Source organism: Eubalaena glacialis, chromosome 2 (genome assembly GCF_028564815.1).
Source record: "Eubalaena glacialis isolate mEubGla1 chromosome 2, mEubGla1.1.hap2.+ XY, whole genome shotgun sequence".
NCBI classification, from domain to species: Eukaryota; Metazoa; Chordata; class Mammalia; order Artiodactyla; family Balaenidae; genus Eubalaena; species Eubalaena glacialis.
In genome coordinates this window covers 157,566,743-157,593,452 of record NC_083717.1, presented here as the reverse complement: position 1 = coordinate 157,593,452, position 26,710 = coordinate 157,566,743, and the positions used below count along the sequence as shown (strand labels likewise).

At 39.0% G+C, this 26,710-nt stretch overlaps 1 protein-coding gene across 3 annotated transcripts in view; it reads left to right on the top strand.

The window, feature by feature from the left end:
• Positions 1–26,710, top strand: part of PPP2R5E (protein phosphatase 2 regulatory subunit B'epsilon) — a 149,333-nt gene that overhangs the window by 84,457 nt on the left and 38,166 nt on the right. For all 3 annotated transcript variants that reach the window (XM_061180885.1, XM_061180886.1, XM_061180884.1), the window contains exon 4: positions 23,542–23,643. In XM_061180885.1, the coding sequence (XP_061036868.1) occupies positions 23,542–23,643 (102 nt within the window). The remainder of the gene's footprint in view (positions 1–23,541; positions 23,644–26,710) is intronic.

Genomic DNA, 26,710 nt, shown 5'->3' with positions numbered 1-26,710 from the left:
AGTTTTAATTTAAACATTTTAAGGAGCAGATTTTTACTCAGGAAGCAATGAGCTACTGTTTGCTTCATTTACAAGCTGTAGCCCCTCTGGCTTAACTGCTTTACAGATTGTTCAGAGTTTTCAATATACTTAAAATGGTTTGACAGCTGTGACTTGTCTAGCACTGATCTATCCAATACTATCATTTCACTGAGATGAGACTATTCCCCCTCTTTCTCCTCCCCCCACGCCCCCAAGCTGGCAGCAGAATTTTGCAGGATAAGTTACAGTATTGCATTCAAGTTTTGATTCCTCTTTTATCCCACCTTTTAATTTAACCTTGAAACTGAAAATATGGTTAGCGCTGTAAGCAATACTTCTGGAAAAATCTGCCAAGAAAATGGATGATATAATGATTGGGAAATACTGCCTGTGGTATATATAAGTGGGTCTTAACCTCTAGCATAGGAATTGATGTTAGTTTATATGGCTTAGTCTTCTCTTTACTGAGGAAAGACAGAAATGAGAGAGAGGTATTTATTGGTTGATTCTCTAAGGGGAAAGCCGGTTACACCACAGTGGTGCATTATTAGCAGGAAGAAACGGAGAAAATGAGTGTTCTCCATGTGGCATTCTCAAAAAACAGTAATGCTTGAGGCAACAATTTGGCAAGAAAACAATGCAGGTCATTTCCAGGAGGTAGGTGACTTCTGACCAATATTAAAAGCCAAACTTGATCTGTAGATGAAAACAAGAAGAAATATGCTCTCTGGTGACTTCTGCAGAGGAAGTTGCCTCTGGAGAGTGAGGGTAAGATGAGGGACTTTAGAGTAAAAATGCAGTTACAATGATGAATAGACAAAGGTGCGGGTTAACGTGGCAGTGGAAGAGGGAGAACGGGAAAGACCAGAGCCTAAGGCAGCGTGCAGGTCCCGGGCGGGAGGAGCAGTGCCAGGAGGGCGGAGGGTGACATACAGAAGAGAGGATGTTTCTGAATAAAAATAGGACCTGTTATAACTATTTGGTAAGTTGGAGAGTGAGTTTATTTTTTAATAAAATGGATAAGCAAGGTATTCTGGAGAGTATAATGTTTCCTGGCCCTACAGAAAGGTGGGTTACAAACAGAGAGGGGGGGCTGGGCAGGTGCTCCATGGGCTACCTTGAAATACCATGGAATTTCCCTTCCTGAAGAAGTTAAGGCGTTTATGAGAATAGGGTAGAACATTCTGGAATAATGCAGGCCTCTTCCTTTTGCGGGACGTTTGGCTTTTTCTCTTAGAAGTTAGAAAAATTTGTTAAGCTTAGTAGATAAGGTGCTAGAAAATTGAGTTTTGTATTTGTGCTGCCGTCAGGTATAAAGTGGGGAGTTTGTCATGCCCTATTCTGGAAAGTAAGTGTAGTTATTTGAAGGGTGAAATAATTGGAAGGCAATGGTCTTTAAAAGCACATTGAAAATGGAAACTAGGGACTTCCCTGGCGGTCCAGTGGTTAAGACTGCACTTCCACTGCAGAGGGCATGGGGAACTAAGATCCCGCATGCCTCGCGGTGTGGCCCCCCCAGAAAAAGGAAGCTAAAAGGGTTGGTGGGCAGTACTTGCCCCTAGAACCCTGTCTTGGTTTCTTTCCCAGGAACTTACACCCACTCTCCTGTCTCCCCCTCCAAGATGAGGCCAGCATGCCTCAGTGAGGCTGGTGAGGGAGAGCTGTCTGTCTGGAGGGGCGTATCTTACTCAATTTATTATGAAGCAGTAGTATCTGGTAAAGGGTGATGTTAATCTCTGGTCAAATGTAGGTCAGGTGTGTTTTGTTTTCACTGCTCACCCTTTAGCTCAGGGCTTTATTTCACTAATGAAGGGTCACAGAGGCAGAGACTTACACACAGACACAGAGTAAGGGGCAGTGACAGTTTTGACAGTTTCCTGTTTATTTTCAGTGATTTCATATAAGAACACATACTCAATAGCCGGAAACTCTGCCTCAGGAGCCTCAAGTGTTGTGTGCGTTTTTTTAATTCAAAATTCAAGAGGTTTAAGTTTTCTTTTAGCATTAGCTGATTTTGAACCGTAAAGTGTTCAAAGCAGATGTTAAAGGACTATACGTGTTCTCAAAAAAGCCCCGTGTTGTTATTGTTTTATCAACTTGTGCACTTTGACTCTTACCAAAATGACTTAATTTACCAGTTTTAGTACCTTTCTGGGATGTAGGATCCGCAGTCCATGCATAATGATATGTAGCAAAAACCTGGTATCACAGGGCTAGCCTGTGTGTGGGATGTGAGTGCTTGACTGCCAGCAGCAAGATGGCCTGCTCCGTATTTATACACAGTTAAGCACTATGACTATTGCAGTGTTTACACCTCTATTTTTGGATTCCAAGATTTAATATCAACAATCTTCACTTTTGGATTCACTGCTACATTTCCAATTTTGGAGACAGTGCAATATAGTTGTCTCTCTGTAGGAAACATTTCCCGGTGATGGTTCGTGTGGGGATAATAGACTCTAGAGAGAATTAATTTAACGTTACTGTCAGCATTTCAGCAGGTAAAAAGTTGCCTCTTACTTTGAGCAAAGTTTAGTCTTGAAATAGAAGACGAACGGGAGTGGAGGGTTCGTGGTTGGAATTTGTGGGTAATAAGATGGAGTGGCAGGGATGGGTCTAGATTACAGAGGTCTTGGCAAGCTAAGTAGAAGAGGTTAGACTTAATCTTGTGGACAGCAAGCAGGGAGTTGCTAAGGTTTTGAATAGGAGGTGAAATGTAAACGATATTCTTATTTTTCTTTCTCCTGCCCCACAAAAAAAAGCTTCCTGCCAGCTCCTTTACAGAGATTTTTGGCTGGCAGATTTAACCCAGGATGGCCGATGGCAGAAGGCTGTTGTCCTAATCTTGTCAGATGGTAGCAAAGGAAGAGGAATTGGAAAAGAATATGTGAAGGAACTCCCCATCTTCTCTCTTTTTTCCTGTGCTCATCGAAGAAAGTTTGGAAGCCAGAGAAAAAAATGATCCATAGTTTCATTATTTAAATTCAATCATTGTCCACATTTTGACCAGTTTCCTCCTAGTCACTGTTTTAAAATGAGATTTTTCCCTTAAATAAAAATTTTTTAGATATGCTTACATGGAATACAATTTTAAGAATAGGGCTTAGGCAGTGAATGTTCAATGAATTTAGCAATTCTATACACTCATGTAACCATAACGCCAGATCTAGAACATTGCCGTCACTTAAGAAAATTTCCTTGTTCCCTTTCCTGTTTTCCCTTGTTAAATTTTTTTTCTAATCTTACTATATATTTAATTTTGCATTAAAAATTTCTTTAGAATTATGACGTAGATATGCTTTCATGTAATTAAATATATTTTAAAAACATCGTTCTAGTGTCTGCCTTATACTCCATCATGTGGATATACCATTGTTTACTTAACGGTTTTCCCATTTGGGGACATTTAAACTGTTCTCAAATTCCACTATTAAAAGTAACACTGGGACTTCCCTGGTGGTCCAGTGGTTAAGACTTTGCCTTCCAATGCAAGGGGTGTGGGTTCCATCCCTGGTCTGGGAGCTAAGATCCCACATGCCTCGTGGCCGAAAAACCAAAACATAAAAACAGAAGCAATATTGTAAGAAATTCAGTAAAGACTTTAAAAATGGTCGACGTCAAAAAAAATTAAAAAAAAAAAAAAAAAGTAACACCACCATTAGCCCCAAGAGACATTGTGAAGGAATAAATAAAATGACTCGTTGATAAGTTGCATAAAGCAGGTAGCGGAGAGGAAGAGTTAAAGAAAATTCCAAAGGGTTAGACAGGTGAGAAAGGTGAGAAGAGAATTCTCTTTCAGGGGGAAGTAGAGGATGTGATTGGTTTTGACTAGAATGAATTTGAGATCTAGTGAGAAGTCAGGATTGCTCTGTACATAACTTGAAATAATGGAGTTAAGGACATCCTAGTGCCCTGGAAACAGAAGTCATAGTAGAAGAGATGACAGAGAACTGAGTATTGAGACAAGAGCAGCATGCCAGGGATTCAGCTTTGCTTGACCTTGAGTTGTACTGCTGATTTTTCTTTTGAGATTTGTGTACTTGTTCATTGGATGAAATTGATGACTTTGAGGCATTCATTTGACTTCTTTATTCAGTATTCCAAGATCCAGAACGTGCTTTGCTTTCTATTTTGCTTCACACTGAGACCTTTTACTGTGGTTGGTGCTAATTCTGAGAAAGAAAACTTGATGTGGGCATCTCTCACTTTACCTTGGCTGAGGTTAGAGCAGCTGCCATTTAGTTTTCTTGTCCTTCTACTGGATTCTTTCCCACTAATGGGGGATTGACATTTTTGCATAAGAAAATTAAATTGCCTGAATTAGCAGAAGTTACTGGAGAATGGAAGAAATAATTTAATAGGAAACAATTGCTAACTTTTGAGTAAATAGTGGGAATTGAACACATACATGCATATGTTTACTTCCTTTATCTCCAAACCCACACAAAAATTACTGAAAGGAAATAAAGCCCACAGGAACAAAGCAAAATGGAGAGGACATCTCAGACTCAACATTTTGGAAACCAGAAAGCAAATGAACTGGTGGTCACTACCTTGGCTGAAAAGAGACAGTTGAACCCTAAGCAACAGCAAGGACAGTTCAGAAGTAGCCAACTCGTACCATATTAACCCCTGGAAGGTGCAGAAAGGTGCTTTTCAAAGTAAGGGTGCATGGGGGCAAAAATAGGAGACTTGGTGGAAGGTCTGTGTAAGAAGTAGCTGGAACTCCTGATCCTACCCACTCCCCCCAAACCAGGCATGACTGTGCCTCCCAACTCCCAGCAGAAGACTGAAGGGCTGCTCTCTGGAGAGGCTAAACTGGAGGGAATCTAGACTCAGGGATATTAGGCACAGTTCAGAACAATGGTACCTTTCTGAAAGCAGGGAATCATGTTGAGTGGAAAGCTCCTTAACCCTCTTCCCCATCCCAGCTCCCAGATCCCTTTTGCCGCTACTCTGGAGATGGATGATTCTTTTCTGGAGAATCAGACAAGCCCAAGAGAAAAGACCCAAAGGCACCAATAAAAGGAGAGTTCCTGGGAGGACGAAAGGGGGGTTGTGGTAAGGAAATGGCCCAGCCGGTCTCAATGCCGCCCTCTCATACAGGGCTCCCATTTTAATCTGCCCGGATGTGGCACTGTGAGTAAGAGCACTGATTTTGTGGGCTTGAGTCCTCTCTCCTTGCTCTGTACTGGCATTAATGCTATTAGTTAGTTTTGTGAGATTTTGAATTTTATGTAAGTGCACATGGAGGGGGCTCTGCTCTGATATCCTCCTCTTTCCCTTGCACCCCCCTACCCTCCCGATCTCTTTTCCTGCTATTGGCGCATTGCTGTCTTCTGATGAGCATGTGATAGGTCAGAGAGAATGGAACAAAAGACAGAGATCTTTCCTTCACACACTTTCTCCCTTTTGTCTCCTTGTAACTAAATGTTGATGTTATTCCTCAAAACTGTACCTAGTATTTACATTTGATCTGTATTCAAATTCTATTGATTCTCTGGTCTTAATCTCTCATGGACAGATCCCTTTCTTCCCATGCAGTTGTCAGTGCTCTGATCCTTCTAGAAACTGATTATCTAAAGGGATCAAATTATTTTCAGAAAAATCCAGTTACACCAATTGATCATAACAATTATCAACTAAATACTGCCACCACCAACAGCAGCAGTAATAACATCAATGAAAACAGGTTTTTTTTTTTTTTTTTTTTGAAAGAAGTACTTAATGAAGGAAATATAAGTAAAGATGATGGTATCCTTGTGAGTTAGGAAAATAGTGCATGACCAAATTTTCTATTACTTTAATCTTGTCTTTTGAATTTGGCTATGTATTTAAAAATTCTAATTGGGCAACATAAATTTTTAAACTTCCTTTTTTGTTGTTTGTTACTCTCTTTCTTCAACTGACTGCTAAGCTTTTCATCATTTTAAGATGTTCTTTCTGCCTCATTTCAGAAATCAGGTTTAATAGAATGGCTGCTATGTCCTAGAAAGCCCTGTTAATACAGATTTAAGGTATGACAATGAATGGGTAACAATAATTAGGTTGTAATCATTGACTTTAGAAATCTTTTAAATCCTCGTCTAGATTTCCGAATGTTGTAAAACAAACCTCACAACTGTCTCAAGTACGTGTTTCTTAGTCACGTGGAAACAGTGCTCTCTGTCTGGTTTGGTTCTGGTTCGGTGAATGTTTTCTGAAAGGTATAGAGCTTTGTCCACAAAGGTGGTTTTATGATAAAAACGTGAGCAACCTTGCTGCAGTAGCTTGACATACCTATGTATCACAATATTTTAGTGCTTATTGTGTCACGAGGACCTGTGCTTGTGGCACACACCAGCATTGCCGAGGTGGTTTTGGTTCAAGGAATCATATTTAACTCAAGTGAGCATGTTTGAATAATAACTTGTGGAAACGCCTGTCTGAACATTTTAATTGTATTGATAATATTACATAGCGATGACAGTTACATATTTAATATATTAGAGAATGAAGTGACACCTGCAGTGGGTGGCTCATAATCTAGGAAGTTGTCATACAGATTTAATTAAATTTCTGCTCTTAGAGTTAGTGCTAAGGACTTGTCTTTATGCTAGAATACAGGATTTTAATGGTTCCACAACTTTTAAACAGCCTCAGCCATTCACATAAACAGTGAGATTTAAAAAGAGAATTTATACCTAGTCTGAAGTGAAGACTACGGTAGATTTATTGCGGTAATTAAAAGACATAGTTTGGCTTTAGAAACAAATTATTGATTGAACGAATTGCCAGTGAATTAAATTAAGTGCTAATTGAAAGTTTGAAAATGTTGCCATTTGTTTCCTAATCAGAGCATCAGCTTAAAAGATATTTATCTGCTCTAAACTCCTTGAGCGTAATTACAAGTGCTTTGGGATTTTTCCCCTTGTTTTTATTTATGAATAATTATTTATCTATAATTACTTTAAAAGGGGTTGAGAGTCAGGTTTGAAAGGTTCTTTATCATTGGGACCATTAAGAATTCTTAAATTTGGTGCTACCAAAAGTAACTCGACATTATGTGTATGTGCTATTTATTACTTTGATGTTATAAAACATACATAGCATAGCAGGGTATCTAGGCAAATTTTATTGGAATTTTAGTTCTTATTCTTAGAGTTTGAATATTTAATACAAATCCTAGTATGTTTGGAAATAGTCCTCTCTGTTCAAACGTCTGATTTAGAGATTTAAAGTAAGTTTTGTTTATGTTCACACTTTTGTTTTAGATGTAATTGTTTTTGAAAGTTGCATCCATGGTAAATGTTGATGAACTGCTTATGAGATTTTCCTATTTTCTTTCAAGATTTAGTTTTACTATATCTATTTAGATGCATCTATTGGGCTAACACAAAATACTATGAAAATAATGCACGATGACCTAGCTTCAACATTGCATTTACTGGGTCCTCCCTCTGATTATAAATGCTGGATTAAGTCATTTGTTTCTTTTCAATAGGTGATGGATTATGGAATGAATGAATGAAGAACTGGATGAAAAACTCAGGGGTATCATTGAAATAGTTACTTGCATGAGGTCTTAATACAAATAGTGCTAGAGGAATAATGGCACTTTAATTTTGCTTGAAGGTTCTCTATTTAACATTCTTCATACAGTTCTTTTTTGTTAGAAAATTTGCTTCTTAGATGTAATCCCAAGAAAATGTATTTTATAGCTATGATGTCATTTTTATATTTACAGTTGGTATACTTGCAGTATTGCATAAGTGTATGAAATTATAGTTTCACAGATGGAAGAGGGAGAAATCTTTTTGATATCAACAAGTTCACCTGCTTTTATCAAAGAAAGATGATACTTAATCATCTAGAAAATATTTTAAAGCACAGGGAAGATGATTTAAGTTGCCTTGTTATGCTGTCGTGAAAGTGGTCCCTGATTACATTACATGCCTGGTTTTCCCAAGCCTTAAGTATTAATAGTGCTAACAAATATATAACTAAAGGAAATAAAAAGTATTCCTTTAATACCTTTTAAAAATACTTTTTAATAGTCATTAAAAAGTTGTTTATTTTTTTTTAAAGTAATACTCACTCTATTGTCCTTACCTTCTGTTTTGTTCTTTATTAATCCTGGCAGATACTTAGTGAGTAGCTACTAGGTGCTAACACATTCTGTTCTTTTATAATGTGCTAGTTATTTTCCTTAAGCAGTAACAACAGCAAGATGTCGACCAAAATCATGGTGTAAAGTTAGTAGTTTCCATGGAGAGGAAGGGATTGAGGACAGTGAGTTTTTATTTATTTATTTATTTTTCTGCAGTGTTTTAAATAACTAAAATATTAGTAGTTGTTTTTTTTCTTTTAAAGTATTTGTTTATTTATTTATTTATGGCTGTGTTGGGTTTTCGTTTCCGTGCGAGGGCTTTCTCTAGTTGCGGCGAGCGGGGGCCACTCTTCATCGCGGTGCGCGGGCCTCTCACTATCACGGCCTCTCTTGTTGCGGAGCACAGGCTCCAGACGCACAGGCTCAGTAATTGTGGCTCATGGGCCCAGTTGCTCCGCGGCATGTGGGATCTTCCCAGACCAGGGCTCGAACCCGTGTTCCCTGCATTGGCAGGCAGACTCTCAACCACTGCGCCACCAGGGAAGCCCTAGTAGTTGTATTTTAATATTGCAAGTTAAAAAGTAATAAGTTGTTTAATCAAAAACTGATGAAAGTATGCCTAAAAGTATGCCTTCTTCCTCTTTTGCTTCTCGGGCCATGCACTTAGGAACCTTTTAGTCTTCTCTTTCACGTTTGGCCAAGACTTCGAAATTTATTTTTTTACGCCATAGTTAACAGTAATCAGCAGGAAACTAAAGAACTGAAAAATAAGAGAGCAGCCAGTCCTTCAAAGCAAGCAGCCGTTAGGTCCTAGGCCTTGCCCGCAGCAATATCCCCCTCTCCTCCTCTTCCCTCGTATGTTACAGCTCCAGTTCTGAGTCACAACTGAGTTGTAACCAGTAGAGGTTCTTAATTAATATTGGTGTTATTTTAGGGTTGTCGGATTTAGGAAATAAAAATATAGGGCGCCTAGTTAAATTTGAATTTCAGATAAACAATGAATAATTTTTTTTTCAGTCCCCTTGCAGTATGTGGGACATACTTGAGCAAAACACTATTTGTTTATGTGAAACTTAGACTCAACTGGTACACTGTATTTTATCTGGAAACCCTATTTATTTCCATTCATTGTATATCAGGCTCTAGGCATTCAGAAATTAGTAAAGAGCCCTTGAGGGGCTCAAAATCTAATTGCGCAAGGTGAGAAGAAGGGATGTGAGGAGCAGAACACCAGAGAGGAAACCATTGCAGTCATCAAAGTGTTTGATGATGGGGAGCTGAACCAGACAACAGGGGTGCAGAGCTTGTTTTATTTCTCTGTTAGTGCCGGGCAAGGTCATCAGCTTAGGCCTGAATGCTCTCAGGTAAACAGTGCCCATGGATGCCATTGAGGGGCACTGATAGGCCAAAAACCTAAGAAGGGGGTGATGAGAAAGGAGGGATGGGAAAATGAGAGAGTAATAAAAATGATAAAAAGAAATGGTGGGGGGAATCAGAGGAAAAAGAGAGAGATATATAAAGAAGTCGGGTCCATACATGGTCTTCAGGGGTGGGGGTGGAGGTGATGTGTCAAGGAAAGAACCCCCAGAACTCTCTGTGCAGATCACGGCGCTGTGTTATCTTGAAAAACTCACAAGCTCTTTGGACGTCACGTTTCTTATTTCATACAAATGGAGCTGGATTAGATAGTCTCTAACATGATCTGATTCTAGAAGCAACTCAGTGGAATCCTTAATCCTAGGTTTGCTGTCTTTGAGGAGGGCTTTTAACATTCCAGATTTTAATACCCGTTCCTCCCATTCCCCCAGCTTTGCTTTGTGTCCTTATCGTCACTTTCTGGAGGCCAGGCCAGTGCCTTCAAGCCTTTAGTTTGATTCCAACATTCAGTGTTTATTGGAATATCGTTGAAATGAAAATGAATTAGACTACCTCAAGGACACGTCTTTCTTTCTTTCTTTCTTTTTTTTTTTTCTGGCATCACAGACAGATTTTTATTACTTTTTATTGTTGTTGAACGAGAAGGAAAAAAATTTAAACGGTTCAAGTTTAAATGGATGGTTCTTAAGTAATCATTTGGAAGACCAATATATCATTTTACACTGTGAACTATGTGCCCATATGTGTGAACTGGGAACCACGGGGAAGGGACACTTATTTCTTAATTTTTTTTTTTTTTCTTTGCATTGACCCCAGTGTAGATTAAAATAAAATAGTTGAAAAATAAATTCTTCTAACATACTTTAAAAACTTATTTTGTTCATTTTTTTAAAAAGTGGAATATAGTTTCTTTACAGTGTTGTGTTTTTACTTTCTACTGTACAACCAAGTGAATCAGCTATACGTATACATATATCCCCTCTTTTTTGGATTTCCTTCCCATTTAGGTCACTGCAGAGCATTGAGTAGAGTTCCCTGCGCTATACAGTAGGTTCTCATTAGTTATCTACTTTATACATAGTATCAATAGTGTATATATGTCAATCCCCATCTCCCAATTCATCCCACCCCCACTTCCCCCTTTGTATCCATACATTTGTTCTCTTCGTCTGTGTCTGCTTTGCAAATAAGATCATCTATACCATTTTTTAGATTCCACATATACGTGTTAGTATATGATACTTGTTTTTCTCTTTCTGACTTACTTCACTCTGTATGATAGTCTCTGGGTCCATCCACATCTCTGCAAATGACCCAATTTCATTCCTTTTAATGGCTGAGTAATATTCCATTGTATATATGTACCACATCTTTATCCATTCCTCTGTTGATGGACATTTAGGTTGCTTCCATGTCCTGGCTATTGTAAATAGTGCTGCGGTGAACATTGGGGTGCATGTGTCTTTTTTTTTTTAACATCTTTATTGGAGTATAATTGCTTTCCAATGGGCTGTTAGTTTCTGCTTTATAACAAAGTGAATCAGCTATACATATACATATATCCCCATATCTCATCCCTCTTGCGTCTCCCTCCCACCCTCCCTATCCCACCCCTCTAGGTAGTCACAAAGCACCGAGCTGATCTCCCTGTGCTATGCGGCTGTTCCCACTAGCTATCTGTTTTACGTTTGGTAGTATATGTAAGTCCATGACACTCTCTCACTTCGTCTCAGCTTATCCTTCCCCCTCCCCATGTCTTCAAGTCCATTCTCTACGTCTGTGTCTTTATTCCTGTCCTGCCCCTAGGTTCTTCATAACCTTTTTCTTTTTTTTTTTAGATTCCATATATATGTGTTTGCATACGGTATTTGTTTTTCTCTTTCTGACTTACTTCAGTCTGTATGACAGACTCTAGGTCCATCCACCTCACTACAAATAACTCAATTTCGTTGCTTTTTATGGCTGAGTAATATTCCATTGTATATATGTGCCACATCTTCTTTGTCCATTTATCTGTTGATGGACACTTAGGTTGCTTCCATGTCCTGGCTATTGTAAATAGTGCTGCAGTGAACATTGTGGTACATGACTCCTTTTGAATTATGGTTTTCCCAGGGTATATGCCCAGTAGTGGGATTGCTGGGTCGAATGGTAGTTCTATTTTTAGTTTTTTAAGGAACCTCCATACTGTTTTCCATAGTCGCTGTATCAGTTTACATTCCCACCAACAGTGCAAGAGGGTTCCCTTTTCTCCACACCCTCTCCAGCATTTATTGTTTGTAGATTTTTTGATGATGGCCATTCTGACTGGTGTGAGGTGATACCTCATTGTAGTTTTGATTTGCATTTCTCTAATGATTAGTGATGTTGAGCATCCTTTCATGTGTTTGTTGGCAATCTGTATATCTTCTTTGGAGAAATGTCTATTTAGGTCTTCTGCCCATTTTTGGATTGGGTTGTTTGTTTTTTTGATATTGAGCTGCATGAGCTGCTTGTAAATTTTGGAGAATAATCCTTTGTCAGTTGCTTCATTTGCAAATATTTTCTCCCATTCTGAGGGTTGTCTTTTGTCTAGTTTATAGTTTCCTTTGCTGTGCAAAAACTTTTAAGTTTCATTAGGTCCCATTTGTTTATTTTTGTTTTTATTTCCATTTCTCTAGGAGGTGGGTCAAAAACGATCTTGCTGTGATTTATGACACAGAGTGTTCTGCCTATGTTTTCCTGTAAGAGTTTTATAGTGTCTGGCCTTACATTTAGTTCTGTAATCCATTTTGAGTTTATTTTTGTGTATGGTGTTAGGGAGTGTTCTAATTTCATTCTTTTACATGTAGCTATCTAGTTTTCCCAGCACCACTTATTGAAGAGGCTGTCTTTTCTCCATTGTATATTCTTGCCTCCTTTATCAAAAATAAGGTGACCATATGTGCGTAGGTTTATCTCTGGGCTTTCTATCCTGTTCCATTGACCTATATTTCTGTTTTTGTGCCAGTACCATACTGTCTTGATTACTGTAGCCTTGTAGTATAGTCTGAAGTCTGGAAGCCTGATTCCTCCAGCTCCATTTTTCTTTCTCAAGATTGCTTTGGCTATTCGGGGTCTTTTGTGTTTCCATACAAATTGTGAAATTTTTTGTTCTAGTTCTGTGAAAAATGCCATTGGTGGTTTGATAAGAGTTGCATTGAATCTGTAGATTGCTTTAGGTAGTATAGTCATTTTCACAATGTTGATTCTTCCAATCCAAGAACATGGTATATCTCTGCATTTGTTTGTATCATCTTTAATTTCTTTCATCAGTGTCTTATAGTTTTCTGCATACAGGTCTTTTGTCTCCTTAGGTAGGTTTATTCCTAGGTATTTTATTCTTTTTGTTGCAATGGTAAATGGGAGTGTTTTCTTAATTTCTCTTTCAGGTTTTTCATCATTAGTGCATAGGAATGCAAGAGATTTCTGTGCATTAATTTTGTATCCTGCTACTTTACCACATTCATTGATTAGCTCTAGTAGTTTTCTGGTAGAGTCTTTAGGATGCTCTATGTATAGTATTGTGTCATCTGCAAACAGTGACAGCTTTACTTCTTCTTTTCCAATTTGGATTCCTTTTATTTCTTTTTCTTCTCTGATTGCTGTGGCTAAAACTTCCAAAACTATGTTGAATAATAGTGGTGAGAGTGGGCAACCTTGTCTTGTTCCTGATCTTAGAGGAAATGGTTTCAGTTTTTCACCATTGAGGACGATGTTGGCTGTGGGTTTGTCATATATGACCTTTATTATGTTGAGGTAGGTTCCCTCTATGCCCACTTTCTGGAGAGTTTTTATCATAAATGGGGGTTAAATTTTGTCAAAAGCTTTTTCTGCATCTATTGAGATGATCATATGGTTTTTATTCTTCAATTTGTTAATATGGTGTATCACATTGATTGATTTGCGTATATTGAAGAATCCTTGCATCCCTGGGATAAATCCCACTTGATCATGGTGAATGAATCTTTTAACGTGTTGTTGGATTCTGTTTGCTAGTATTTTGTTGAGGATTTTTGCATCTATATTCATCAGTGATATTGGTCTGTAATTTTCTTTTTTTGTAGTATCTGTGTCTGGTTTTGGTATCAGGGTGATGGTGGCCTCATAGAATGAGTTTGGGAGTGTTCCTCCCTCTGCTATATTTTGGAAGAGTTTGAGAAGGATAGGTGTTAGCTCTTCTCTAAACGTTTGATAGAATTCGCCTGTGAAGCCATCTGGTCCTGGGCTTTTGTTTGTTGGAAGATTTTTAATCACAATCTCAATTTCAGTGCTTGTGATTGGTCTGTTTATATTTTCTATTTCTTCCTGGTTCAGTCTCGGAAGGTTGTGCTTTTTTTTTTTTTTTTTTTTTTTTTTTTTAAACATCTTTATTGAAGTATAATTGCTTTACAATGGTGTGCTAGCTTCTGCTTTACAACAAAGTGAATCAGTTACACATATACATATGTTGCCATATCTCTTCCCTCTTGCATCTCCCTCCCTCCCACCCTCCCTATCCCACCCAGGTTGTGCTTTTCTAAGACTGTGTCCATTTCTTCCAGGTGGTCCATTTTATTGGCATATAGTTGCTTGTAGTAATCTCTCATGATCCTTTGTATTTCTGCAGTGTCAGTTGTTACTTCTCCTTTTTATTTCTAATTCTATTGATTTGAGTCTTCTCCCTTTTTTTCTTGATGAGTCTGGCTAATGGTTTATCAATTTTGTTTATCTTCTCAAAGAACCAGCTTTTAGTTTTATTGAACCTTGCTATCATTTCCTTCATTTCTTTTTCATTTATTTCTGATCTGATCTTTATGATTTCTTTCCTTCCACTAACTTTGGGGTTTTTTTTTGTTCTTCTTTCTCTAATTGCTTTACGTGTAAGGTTAGGTTGTTTATTTGAGATGTTTCTTGTTTCTTGAGGTAGGATTGTATTGCTATAAACTTCCCTCTTAGAACTGCTTTTACTGCATCCCATAGGTTTTGGGTCATCGTGTTTTCATTGTCATTTGTTTCTAGGTATTTTTTGATTTCCTCTGATTTCTTCAGTGATCTCTTGGTTATTAAGTAGTGTGTTGTTTAGCCTCCATGTGTTTGTATTTTTTACAGATTTTTTCCTGTAATTGATACCTAGTCTCATAGTGTTGTGGTCAGAAAAGATACTTGATATGATTTCAATTTTCTTAAATTTACCAAGGCTTGATTTGTGAGCCAAGATATGATCTATCCTGGAGAATGTTCCATGAGCACTTGAGAAGAAGGTGTATTCTGTTGTTTTTGGATGGAATGTCCTATAAATATCAATTAAATCCACCTTGTTTAATGTATCATTTAAAGCTTGTGCTTCCTTATTTATTTTCATTTTGGATAATCTGTCCATTGGTGAAAGTGGGGTGCTAAGGTCCCCTGCTATGATTGTGTTAGTGTTTATTTCCCCTTTTATGGCTGTTAGCATTTGCCTTATGTATTGAGGTGCTCCTATGTTGGGTGCATAAATATTTACAATTGTTATATCTTCTTCTTGGATTGATCCCTTGATCATTATTTAGTGTCCTTCTTTGTCTCTTGTTATAGTCTTTATTTTAAAGTCTATTTTGTCTGATATGAGAATTGCTACTCCAGCTTTCTTTTGATTTCTATTTTCATGGAATATCTTTTTCCATCCCCTCACTTTCAGTCTGTATGTGTCCCTAGGTCTTAAGTAGGTCTCTTGTAGACAGCATATATACGGGTCTTGTTTTTGTATCCATTCAGCCAGTCTGTGTCTTTTGGTGGAAGCGTTTAATCCATTTACATTTAAGGTAATTATTGATATATATGTTCCTATTACCATTTTCTTAATTGTTTTGGGTTTGTTATTGTAGGTCTTTTCCTTCTCTTGTGTTTCCTGCCTAGAGAAGTTCCTTTAGCATTTGTTGTAACGCTGGTGTGGTGGTGATGAATTCTCTTAGCTTTTGCTTGTCTGTAAGGGTTTTAATGTCTCCGTCGAATCTGAATGAGATCTTTTCTAGGTAGAGTAATCTTGGTTGTAGGTTTTCCCCTTTCATCACTTTAAATATTCCTGCCACTCCCTTCTGTCTTGCAGAGTTTCTGCGGAAAGATCAGCTGTTAACCTTATGGGGATTCCCTTGTATGTTATTTGTTGTTTTTCCCTTGCTGCTTTTAATATTTTTTCTTTGTATCTAATTTTTGATAGTTTGATTAATATGTGTCTTGGCGTGTTTCTCCTTGGATTTATCCTGTATGGGACTCTCTGTGCTTCCTGGACTTGATTAACTATTTCCTTTCCCATATTAGGGAAGTTTTCAACTATAATCTCTTCAAATATTTTCTCCATCCCTTTCTTTTTCTCTTCTTCTGGGACCCCTATATTTCGAATGTTGGTGTGTTTAATGTTGTCCCACAAGTCTCTGAGACTGTCCTCAATTCTTTTCGTTCTTTTTTCTTTATTCTGCTCTGCAGCAGTTTATTCCACTACTTTATCTTCCAGGTCACTTATCCGTTCTTCTGCCTCAGTTATTCTGCTATTGATCCCTTCTAGAGAATTTTTAATTTCATTTATTGTGTTGTTCATCATTGTTTGTTTGCTCTTTAGTTCTTCTAGGTCCTTGTTAAACGTTTCTTGTATTTTCTCCATTGTATTTCCAAGCTTTTGCATCATCTGTACTATAGTTACTCTGAATTGTTTTTCAGGTAGACTGCCTGTTCCCTCTTCATTTGTTTGGTCTGGTGGGTTTTTACCTTGCTCCTTCATCTGCTGTGTGTTTCTCTGTCTTCTCATTTTGCTTAACTTACTGTGTTTCAGGTCCCCTTTTCGCAGGCTGCAGGTTCATAGTTCCCATTGTTTTTGGTGTCTGCCCCAGTGGGTAAGGTTGGTTCAGTGGGTTGTGTAGGCTTCCTGGTGGAGGGGACTAGTGCCTGTGTTCTGGTGGATGAGGCTGGATCTTGTCTTTCTGCTGGGCAGCACCGCGTCCGGTGGTGTGTTTTGGGGGTGTCTGTGACCTTATTATGATTTTAGGCAGCCTCTCTGCTAATGGTTGGGGTTGTGTTCCTGTTTGGCATAGGGTGTCCAGCACTGTAGCTTGCTGGTCATTGAGTGGAGCTGGGTCATAGCGTTGAGATGGAGATCTCTGGGGGAGCTTTCGCCGTTTGATATTACGTGGAGCTGGGAGTTCTCTGGCGGACCAATGTCCTGGACTCGGCTCTGCCACCTCAGAGGGACAGGTCTGACACCCAGCTGGAGCACCAAGACCCTGTCAGCCACACGGCTCGGAAGAAAAGGGAGAAAAAAAAGAAAGAAAGAAAGAAAGAAAAAAATAAAATAAAATAATTAAAATAAAAAATTAAAAAAATTATTAAAAAATTTAAAAGTAATAAAAAAAAAAAAAATAAGAAAAGAGAGAGCAACCAAACCAAAAAACAAATCCACCAATGATAGCAAGTGCTAAAAACTGTACTAAAAAAAACAAACAAAAAAACAAATGGACAGACAGAATCCTAGGACAAATGGAAAAAGCAAAGCTATACAGAGAAAATCACACAAAGAAGCATACACATACACACTCACAAAAAGAGAAAAAGGAAAAAAATATATATATTGTTGCTGCCAAAGTCCACCACTTCAATTTTGGGATGATTCGTTGTCTGTTCAGATATTCCACAGATTCAGGGTACATCCAATTGATTGTGGAGATTCAATCCGCTGCTCCTGAGGCTGCTGGGAGAGATTTCCCTTTCTCTTCTTTGTTCGCACAGCTCCCGGGGTTCAGCTTTGGATTTGGCTCCGCCTCTGTGTGTAGGTCGCCTGAGGGCATCTATTCTTCACCCAGACAGGACGGGGTTAAAGGAGCAGCTGATTCGGGGGCTCTGGCTCACTCAGGCCCGGGGGAGGGAGGGGTACGGAATGCGGGGCGAGCCTGCGGCGGCAGAGGCTGACATGATGTTGCAACAGCCTGAGACGCGCCATGTGTTCTCCCGGGGAAGTTGTCCCTGGATCATGGGACCCTGGCAGTGGCGGGCTGCACAGGCTCTGGGGAGGGGCGGTGTGGATAGTGACCTGTGCTTGCACACAGGCTTCTTGGTGGCAGCAGCAGCAGCCTTAGCGTCTCATGCCCATCTCTGGGGTCCGCGCTGATAGCGGCGGCTCGTGCCCATCTCTGTGGCTCCTTTAAGCGGCCCCTGAATCCCCTCTCCTCGCGCACCAGGAAACAAAGAGGCAAGAAAAAGTCTCTTGCCTCTTCGGCAGCTCCAGACTTTTTCCCGGACTCCCTCCCGTCTAGCTGTGGCGCACTAGCTCCCTTCAGGCTGTGTTCACGCAGCCAACCCCTACCCTCCCCGGCAGGTGAGCACACAAGCCTCTCGGGCTGGTGAGTGCTGGTCGGCACCGCTCCTCTGTGTGGGAATCTCTCCGCTTTGCCCTCCGCACCCCTGTTGCTGCGCTCTCCTCTGTGGCTCCGAAGCTTCCCCCTCCGTCTCTGCCAGTGAAGGGGCTTCCTAGTGTGTGGAAACCTTTCCTCCTTCACAGCTCCCTCCCACTGGTGCAGGTCCCGTCCCTATTCTCTTGTCTCTGTTTTTTCTTTTTTCTCTTGCCCTACCCAGGTACGTGAGGAGTTTCTTGCCTTTTGGGAAGTCTGAGGTCTTCTGCTAGCGTTCAGTAGGTATTCTGTAGGAGCTGTTCCACATGTAGATGTATTTCTGATGTATTTGTGGGGAGGAAGGTGATCTCCACGTCTTACTCTAACGCCATCTTGAAGGTCTCCCTCACATGTTTCTTTTTGAATTATGGTTTTCTCTGGGTATATGCCCAATAGTGGGATTGCTGGGTCATATGGTAGTTCTATTTTTAGTTTTTTAAGGAACCTCCATACTGTTCTCCATAGTGGCTGTATCAATTTACATTCCCACCAACAGTGTAGGAGGGTTCCCTTTTCTCCACACCCTCTCCAGCATTTATCGTTAATAGATTTTTTGATGGTGGCCATTCTGACTGGTGTGAGATGATACCTCATTGTAGTTTTGATTTGCATTTCTCTAATGATTAGTGATGTTGAGCATCTTTTCATGTGTTTGTTGGCAATCTTTATATCTTCTTTGGAGAAATGTCTATTTAGGTCTTCTGCCCTTTTTCAATTGGGTTGTTTCTATTGTTCATTTTCAATAATTTGTTTTTGAAGGAATAAAATAGAAGGCTTAGGGCTAGAGCCTCATATATTTAAATATATTAATAGAGGTAGTTTGTGACTTTATAAATACCTGGATGCATTTTCTTCTAGCTACGTAGACTCTTTACAATACTGCTCTGTGGTGAGGAGTGATGCTGGTGGTTACTTGTGGTCATGACACATTTGCATAGCATGCAACTGCCATTACCTATTTAATAATGTTACCTACTTAATAATCCATTTAAAACCTGGGCTATAAATCAGAAGTGGCTGCCATGATAAAGGAAGATTTAATGGAAGCAAATTTATTATTTTGCACAGTTGTTTTTAACCATTTTTAGATCTTGGAAGTCTTTTGAAAATCTTGTGAAGTCAACTGGCTCTTTTCCCTAATTGGGCTCACACATACAAAGTGTTGCAGAAAATTCAGGGGATTTAGAGGACTCCCCTCTCCCCCGCCCCTTTCCCCCAGCCCATTCAAGGATGACCCAAATTTAAACTCATGATTTTGGAGCTCAAATGTATAGTTAAAGTGGTCCAGTCATTTCAGTCCTTCAACCATTCATTCATGAGCTAGACTCTAGGCATTGTGAGAGGCACTGATTTTTAACTCTCCTGACGGTAATAATCTTGTTCAAATTCAAGAGTGCATTTTCATCTTGAAATTAAAAGCATAACTCACATACTGCATGTCGATAACTTATGCTTTTTATGGATTTAGGACTAATTTGGTGTGTCCCAAGAGGATAAACAGCAACTACTGAGTTTCATCCATATTTCTCTTGCTTTAATACAGCTTTTCTTAATTTCCCTTTAGTTATCCATTTTCATTCTTATCTTTATAATTATAGTCACACCATTATAGTCACATCATCTTTCCCCCTAAATCTTTATTTCTAACATTTCTTTGTGCTTCAATATAGCAATCATCTTCAGTGCTACACAGTGTTCTACTAAATAGATGTACGTCTCTAATGTTGGACATAAAGGTTATTTCCAATTTTACACTCTTTGGAGAATGTTGCAAATGACTGCTTTAAGTAGTTTTTTCAGTCTTGTCTTAGATTAGTTTCTTAGGATAGATTCTCAAGGATGAGAGCAATGGTTCATTCATTCATGACATTTTTATTAAGCACCTGTTATGTGCTAGGCAGGGTCAAAGGCTTGGCCTTTTCCATGACACTTGATTTGCTTTGACATTCTTTCCATTCGTGCTAGAGAACTACTTAACCAGTTGAGTTGACTATTAATTGTCCAGCCTAATAGATCCTTGCTTCCTCATTACTCATGGTGAATGTTTAGAAGTACACTAAATGTTTAGAAGTATACTAAAGCATTGTAAGGAAGGCAGATCTGAAGAAATGGCAGTGTGTGGTTAAGTGAGATGTACATGCCTTTAGAACTATTTGCCGTTTGGATTATTTACACAATTCAACATTCTTTCGATGGGATGATAATTGAGAGATGAAGCTTTGACCAAAAGAGAGGTTTTAGAACACTGTGCAGAGTTAAACATCTTAGGTTAAATAACCTAGGTTTATTTAAATCACTCAAAAATTTAAATTTAAATTTGGTTAAAGCAAAACCAAAACATACAGTTTTATTATATATCCAAACCTTTATTTTGTGAACATTTATTGGATGCCCCATATGTGCCAAGAAAACAAATGTGAATATGACATTGCATATTACTAATTAGTGGGAAGAGACAAATATGTAAACAAATACTTGCTGCAGCCCATGGTGGGCACCATAAGAGTGTTTATGTGTCAGAGAGTTCAGAGGAACAGAAGTTTGTGTCCTTTTACCCAGATTTTTTATTACAGAAGATGTTCTTCTCCTCTCCTCCCCTCTTTTCTCCTCTCCTCCCCTCCCCTCCCCTCCCCTCCCTTCTCCTCCTCTCCTCTCTTCCCCTCACCCTCTCCCTCTCCCTCTCCTCTCTTCTCTCTCTCTCTCTCTTTTTTTTTTTTTTTATTAATTTTTATTGAAGTATAGTTGTCCTTCCTCCCTCCCTCCCTGCCTCCCTTCCTTCCTTGGTTTACTTTCACATCTTGGGAGAGGAAAATAAAACTTGTTACAGAGTACAGTAAATATAAATGACACGCTTGGGATGAAAACTCAACTCAGTTTCTGAAATACACGTATAGTTTAATGAAGATTCAGAAACAAGTAATTAAAAGATTTTCGCTCTTTTGATTACAGTATGACTGGCTGGTTGAAGAGAAGTCATTGGTTGATGGTTATTTGAAAAGTCACCAGTTTCTTTGTAAACATAATTTTTAATAATCATTGGAAGGGACAAAAGTAAAATAATATAAGTGTGCATGCTGTAATTAGCCATAGCAAAAATATTCTAATATGATAATTTTTTTTTTTCAGTCATCTAAGCTAAAGGAGAGCAAAAGAGGTAGTCTGCCCACTTTTCTAGAACACTATAGTGGAGCCTGACAGCCTGGGTTCAGTCATAACTGCTGGTTCCTAATGGTAACCTCAGATCTCAGCATCCATGCTTCTAGTTCCTCAGTGGTAAATTGGGGAGTGATCGTACCCACTTCAGTGCTGCTCTATGCTCATCTTCGTCCACCTCAGAGCAACATTTGCTGCTGTTGTCCTCTTTTTCCTTCTTGAGACACTCTTCTCTCCTAGCTCCTAAGACCCCCAAACTCTACTGTTATTTTCTCCTACCTCCTACTCCTTTTCATTTGCCTTTCTTGGCCTTTTTTTTTTTTTCCTGTCTGGTTTCTGAATGTTGGATACCTCAGGGTCCTTTCCCTTCTTTCTATTCATTCCTTTCCAAGGAGATCCCTTAGTCCCATGGCTTTAAATATCATCTACATGCTGATGAGTCCCTGTATGTCTCCAGTCCTGACCTATCCAGCTCTGAGGTACAGATTCATGTGCCTGATTGGCTCCTGGATATTGCTCCTTTAACATATTTCTAACTGGATCTCTGGATCTCCCCACCAAGGCAAGGAAACAAAGAAAACTTCGCTTTCCCAGTCATCTCCATCTTTGGTAAATGACCTTATATCTGTGACTCATCCTTGAATCTTTCCTTTCGTTCACCCCATACATCCAAGCCAGCAGCAAATACTACCTCCAGAATATATTTTGAATCAGTCTATTTCTGTCTTCTCTGCTAGCCATCATCATGTCTTGCCACTTCCACAGAATTCTAACTTGTCCCCTTCCTGTCTGTTCTATACATAGCTGCCAGAGTGATTTTTTTTTTTTTTAAAGTAAAAATCAAACCACGTCACTTCTCTGTTTAGATCCACTGGTGGCTTCCCATTGCGCTTAGAATAAAATCAAATCTTCTTTCCATAGCTTACACATCTGGGTTCAGTTTCCATATCTAGAAAATAGGGATAATCATGACTTTAACTAGAATATGAACTCCTGGAAGGCACAGATTTTTATCTGCTTTGTTCATTGCTATTGTCCCAGTGCCCAGAACAGTGTGTGCACATAATGGGCACTTAATAATTATTTGTTGAATGAGTAAACACATTCAGATTATATGGGCCTCCAGAAGCCTTTCTTTTTCCCTCTTCCAGAGCAACATATTATAGCTTCGTATTTTCTACTTTATACAGAAAGTCCAGCAAAAGCTTCTGGTGCAATCTCTCCCCCTGCCCCCCCTCCTTTTTTTTTCTGGGCCGCAGCGGCGGCTTGCAGGATCTTAGTTCCCCAACCAGGGATTGAACCCGGGCCCTCCGCAGTGAAAGCTCAGAGTCCTAACCACTGGACCACCAGGGAATTCCCTCCCCACCCCTGTTTTATTTTTTAGATCTGAGGATACATTTAGGTCATTAGGAGAGGATAGATAAGTAATAGAACAAGAAAAAGAATAGAAATTGGAAGGAACCCTGGGTAGGTTACTGCAAAGTAGTAGCAACAGCATTTTAAAAATAAGCATTTTACTATAGAAATCTTGGAATATGTGCAGAAATAGTAGAATAGTATAATGAATCCTCGTCTCTTCATAGCCCAGTTTCAACAGTTATCAACTCATGGCCATTCTTTGAGCATCCAGGATTTAATCTGGAAATTTCCCATGGTAAAGGAATACTTGGTCTATAGAAATTTGTATTACAGATGTATCTTACCCTGGGCATTGTTACTATTTTGTAAACCAACTGAGAACAGATTAGATACAATTTTAAGAATTCCAGGTTCTGGCTTCCCTGGTGGCGCAGTGGTTGAGAATCTGCCTGCCAATGCAGGGGACACAGGTTCAAGCCCTGGTCTGGGAAGATCCCACATGCCGCGGAGCCTGTGAGCCACAATTACTGAGCCTGCGCGTCTGGAGCCTGTGCTCCGCAACAAGAGAGGCCGCGATAGTGAGAGGCCCGTGCACCTTGATGAAGAGTGGCCCCCACTTGCCGCAACTAGATAAATAAATAAATAAAATTTAAAAAGAACTTCAGGTTCTGAAATATGTTTTCTGATTTGCTTTTTGTAGATGCCTGAAATTTTACTATTAGTATAACTGTAAATTTGCAAATCGTGAATAAGCCTGAGAAGGGAACTACATGAAGCCCATTAGCAGTTATTTATATTTTAGTGTAAACTGATTAATTAGGAGCACGCTTGACTGGTACGTAACGAAGCACAAGCTTTGATAGAAGGCATAAGATCACAGGGACCTGGGGTGGGGAAGGCCTTATAAGGGCTACCAGTACTGTTCAAGAGGGTGCTGCTCTGCTATTTTCCATCTTTTCCTGGAGGTGGTTCTGGCCTCAAAGCCTATAGCAAGAGTTCTCCTTCCAGTCTGGTGGTGTTCCTGTCATCTGTTGTCTGGGTTCCCTTCTGCTGTCCAGAAAGACCTTGTGTAAGGCTGCTGAGGAGGTGATTCCATTCCAGCTAACTCTGCTGCTTGTTTATTTTTAGGTCTCTTGCAATATATTCAGAACTCTCCCTCCTAGTGACAGCAATGAATTTGATCCAGAAGAAGATGAACCTACCCTTGAGGCATCGTGGCCACACTTACAGGTACTTTGAACTACCATTTGTTATAAAAGAAAGATCCATTAACTCATTAGCTGATTAGCATGGGAATTCCTTGAAGGCCTTATTCACCAAGAAATCAAATTAGAGTACATTACTGGAAAGCTAGAGAATGCTTTTTATGTTTCTTACTGTTGATAATTAGGATGCCAAAAGAATAAAATAATAAGCATTATAATGCTTTAGGGTGGGCCCTCCTGGGTTGCATGCTCAGCCAGCAGTTTTTATTAGAGCTTCTGTGTGATCCTTCCTGCTGGAGGCTCAAACAAGAACAGAACTATTTTCACATTAATATTAGTTAGATGTGATTAGGTCACAGAGTACGTACCTCATTTTCAGCAGTTAGGTACCCGGGGGACTTTGAATGCCTGTCTTCATGATAACCACGAATGTGTTTCTTTATCCTGGAAGGGCAAAATCAAATTGCAATAGCTATTTCACAGTGTTGTAAGGAAGAGCAATAGCTGAGAAAAATCTTGTACAAAGGCCAATTTTGCACTCTTGCACTGAGAAGGCCATGTTTTCCAATCATCCTCATGTGCCAGGACAGATTAGAACCGCCCCTGCATCTCCTTTCCCAGCACCAGGCCCATTTGTATTGTATTTACTTATCCATACCAGCCCTTTTCCATCCTCCTTTCCTGGCTGCCTTCTTTCAAGGCCAGCATTTCTCAAATGAGTAGAACAAGGAAATGTGAGTGTAGTGAACCTCAAAGCCATTTTTCCATTCAGTTAGAATGTCCTCAGAGGCTGGGTGACAGCTAGATAGGAGGGAAGGGATGGTAGAGAAGGAATATGACCTTGTCCATTTTCACCCTAAGGCAGAAGTCACTGCATCTTGGTAGAAGTGTGCTCACGGTTACTGGTTGACTTTCTGAAGGGCAGAAAACTATGCAGCAGGGAGATAAGGCCTAGAGATATTCTAAGGGTTTATTTTTTTCCCCACTTCAGAATTTTTGACATAAATTTGCAGCTTTCCCTGTCCTGCTTTGGCAGCTCAAGGTTGCTGCAGATATACGTGTAATGCTTTTTCCCCTAGTTATGTGGAGAGCTTTCAGGGGCTGTGTTTTCTCAACTCTTACCTAGGCATGTTATACATATGTATTCCTGCTACCAATGCCAAAATACAGAGTAAATTAGTTAAAACATTGTAGTTGATTTACTATCTTAGATGCTTGATTTTTTTTTAATAAGGTGCCAGACATACTATCTGTAATCTAAGAAATTTGCAAAACTACTTGTGCTTTTCATGGTGTATCCCAGATTGTGACAAAAAATCCAAAAAAAAAAAACCAAAAAATGGAATTACTGTTTTGAATGGATGGACTTTTTGTCATGTCTTATTCTTGATGCTTGGCACCAGTTCACAGAAGTGCAGTATAGTCTGGAAGAAATTTAAAAAACAAAGCAAACAAAAAAGATACTTTTCTCAGAAAAGTCCTGCATCTTGTGGTTGAAAAGACAGGGAAGGAGATGTCTTCAAAGCTTCAACTTGTTGTCTTGTCTACATCCCAAAGAAGAGAGAGTAGACCATTCTTGCCATTTGCAGGAGCTTTTTGAATACTCTAAATCATGATCGCCATAGATATAAATTTCTCCTAAAGTATGATAAACTTTATCATACTCAATATTTAACTCAATATTTCAGTTAATCCTTCCTAAGCTTAATGACTCTATAAAATATGGGTCTAAATTAATTTCTAAAGCTATCAAGGAGAATTCTGCCACCAAAAATCTTGAGCTTACATTGTCTTTACTACAGGAACATTAACCATTAGTTCCTCTGCAACGCTTAAAACCAAAGCAACAGTGAGGAGTGATGCTGAGACCTGTACCCTTAATGGATCTAAAGTCACAAACTGTATTCCAAAACAGGCTGGTTTCATCTGTGTTGACATCTTGTTTCAGCCTGTAGTCCTCTCTCCCTTTCTTTAGCTCAGGGGGAAACATGACATAGGCTGGATCAGGTAAAGAAGCCTGTATGAGAAAAGAATGAATATATGTATATGTATAACAATCACTTTGCTGTACACCTGAAACTAACATAACATTATAAATCAACTATACTCCAATAAAATTAAAATAAATTAAAAAAAAAAGAAATCTACTCTTAAAATTCACAAATCAACCTTCATTCATAGCAAAGGCCAAGTCAGAAGGCACTATCTTTTGCTTTATGGAAGTGTTTATACTGGCTCCTGACTTATCTCACGAATTCTGTGTTTTCTTTGTAAATTCTGACTCCACAAATCAGTCACCTTTCCATTTTCACTAGTAAGTGGTTTTAGTACTGACAAGAGCCCTTGTTGAATGTTTAAGAAAACTTCTTTTCTGTTCGTGATAGGTCATTCATGTCGTGGTGACCAATCACTAAATTCAACATTTTACTTTATGATTGATCCAACAATCGATTTTTCCAGACCCAAACAGCACTTTCTTCAGCCTTTTCACTTTTTCTTACCTCCAGCATTAGCAGTGTGCTGCTGATTCTGGCCCACATTTTGCAAGGAAGCACGGTGTTTGTTACCAAATCTCTGACAATAGTAGAGAACAACAAAATCACATTATGGTTGTTGGGTGGTTGGCTAGGCTCATTGCCTCACTAGTTGTCTGCTCCTGCACACTCTGATTTTAATTGTGGCTCATATAGAATTACTCATTACAACAAATCATGGATCTTTGAGGATATTTAAAAATAAGAAAAAGTATTAAATCTACAAATTTTTAGTTGACATATGTCAAAAGGTCTACTGTATGTGTGTCATTTGATCTTCTCTATTATCTGCGTTGGTATCTTTTAAAGTGGTATCCCATGGTTACCATGGTTATTTTTTGCATATTTTTTGAAATTGGGTCTGTTTTTCTAGTAGAATACGATTTTGTAGGACTTCCGTTTACACTTAAGGGATTGTTTTTAATGCTTTACACTGGAGACTGAAAAACCAGAATGCTAAAGTCTTTTTACTCATGTTCCTTGAAGAATTCACTTATGTGACCTTGAAAAGTAATTTATCCTCCCCAGTCCCTAGTCTTTCCCTTTAGAAACTCAAGG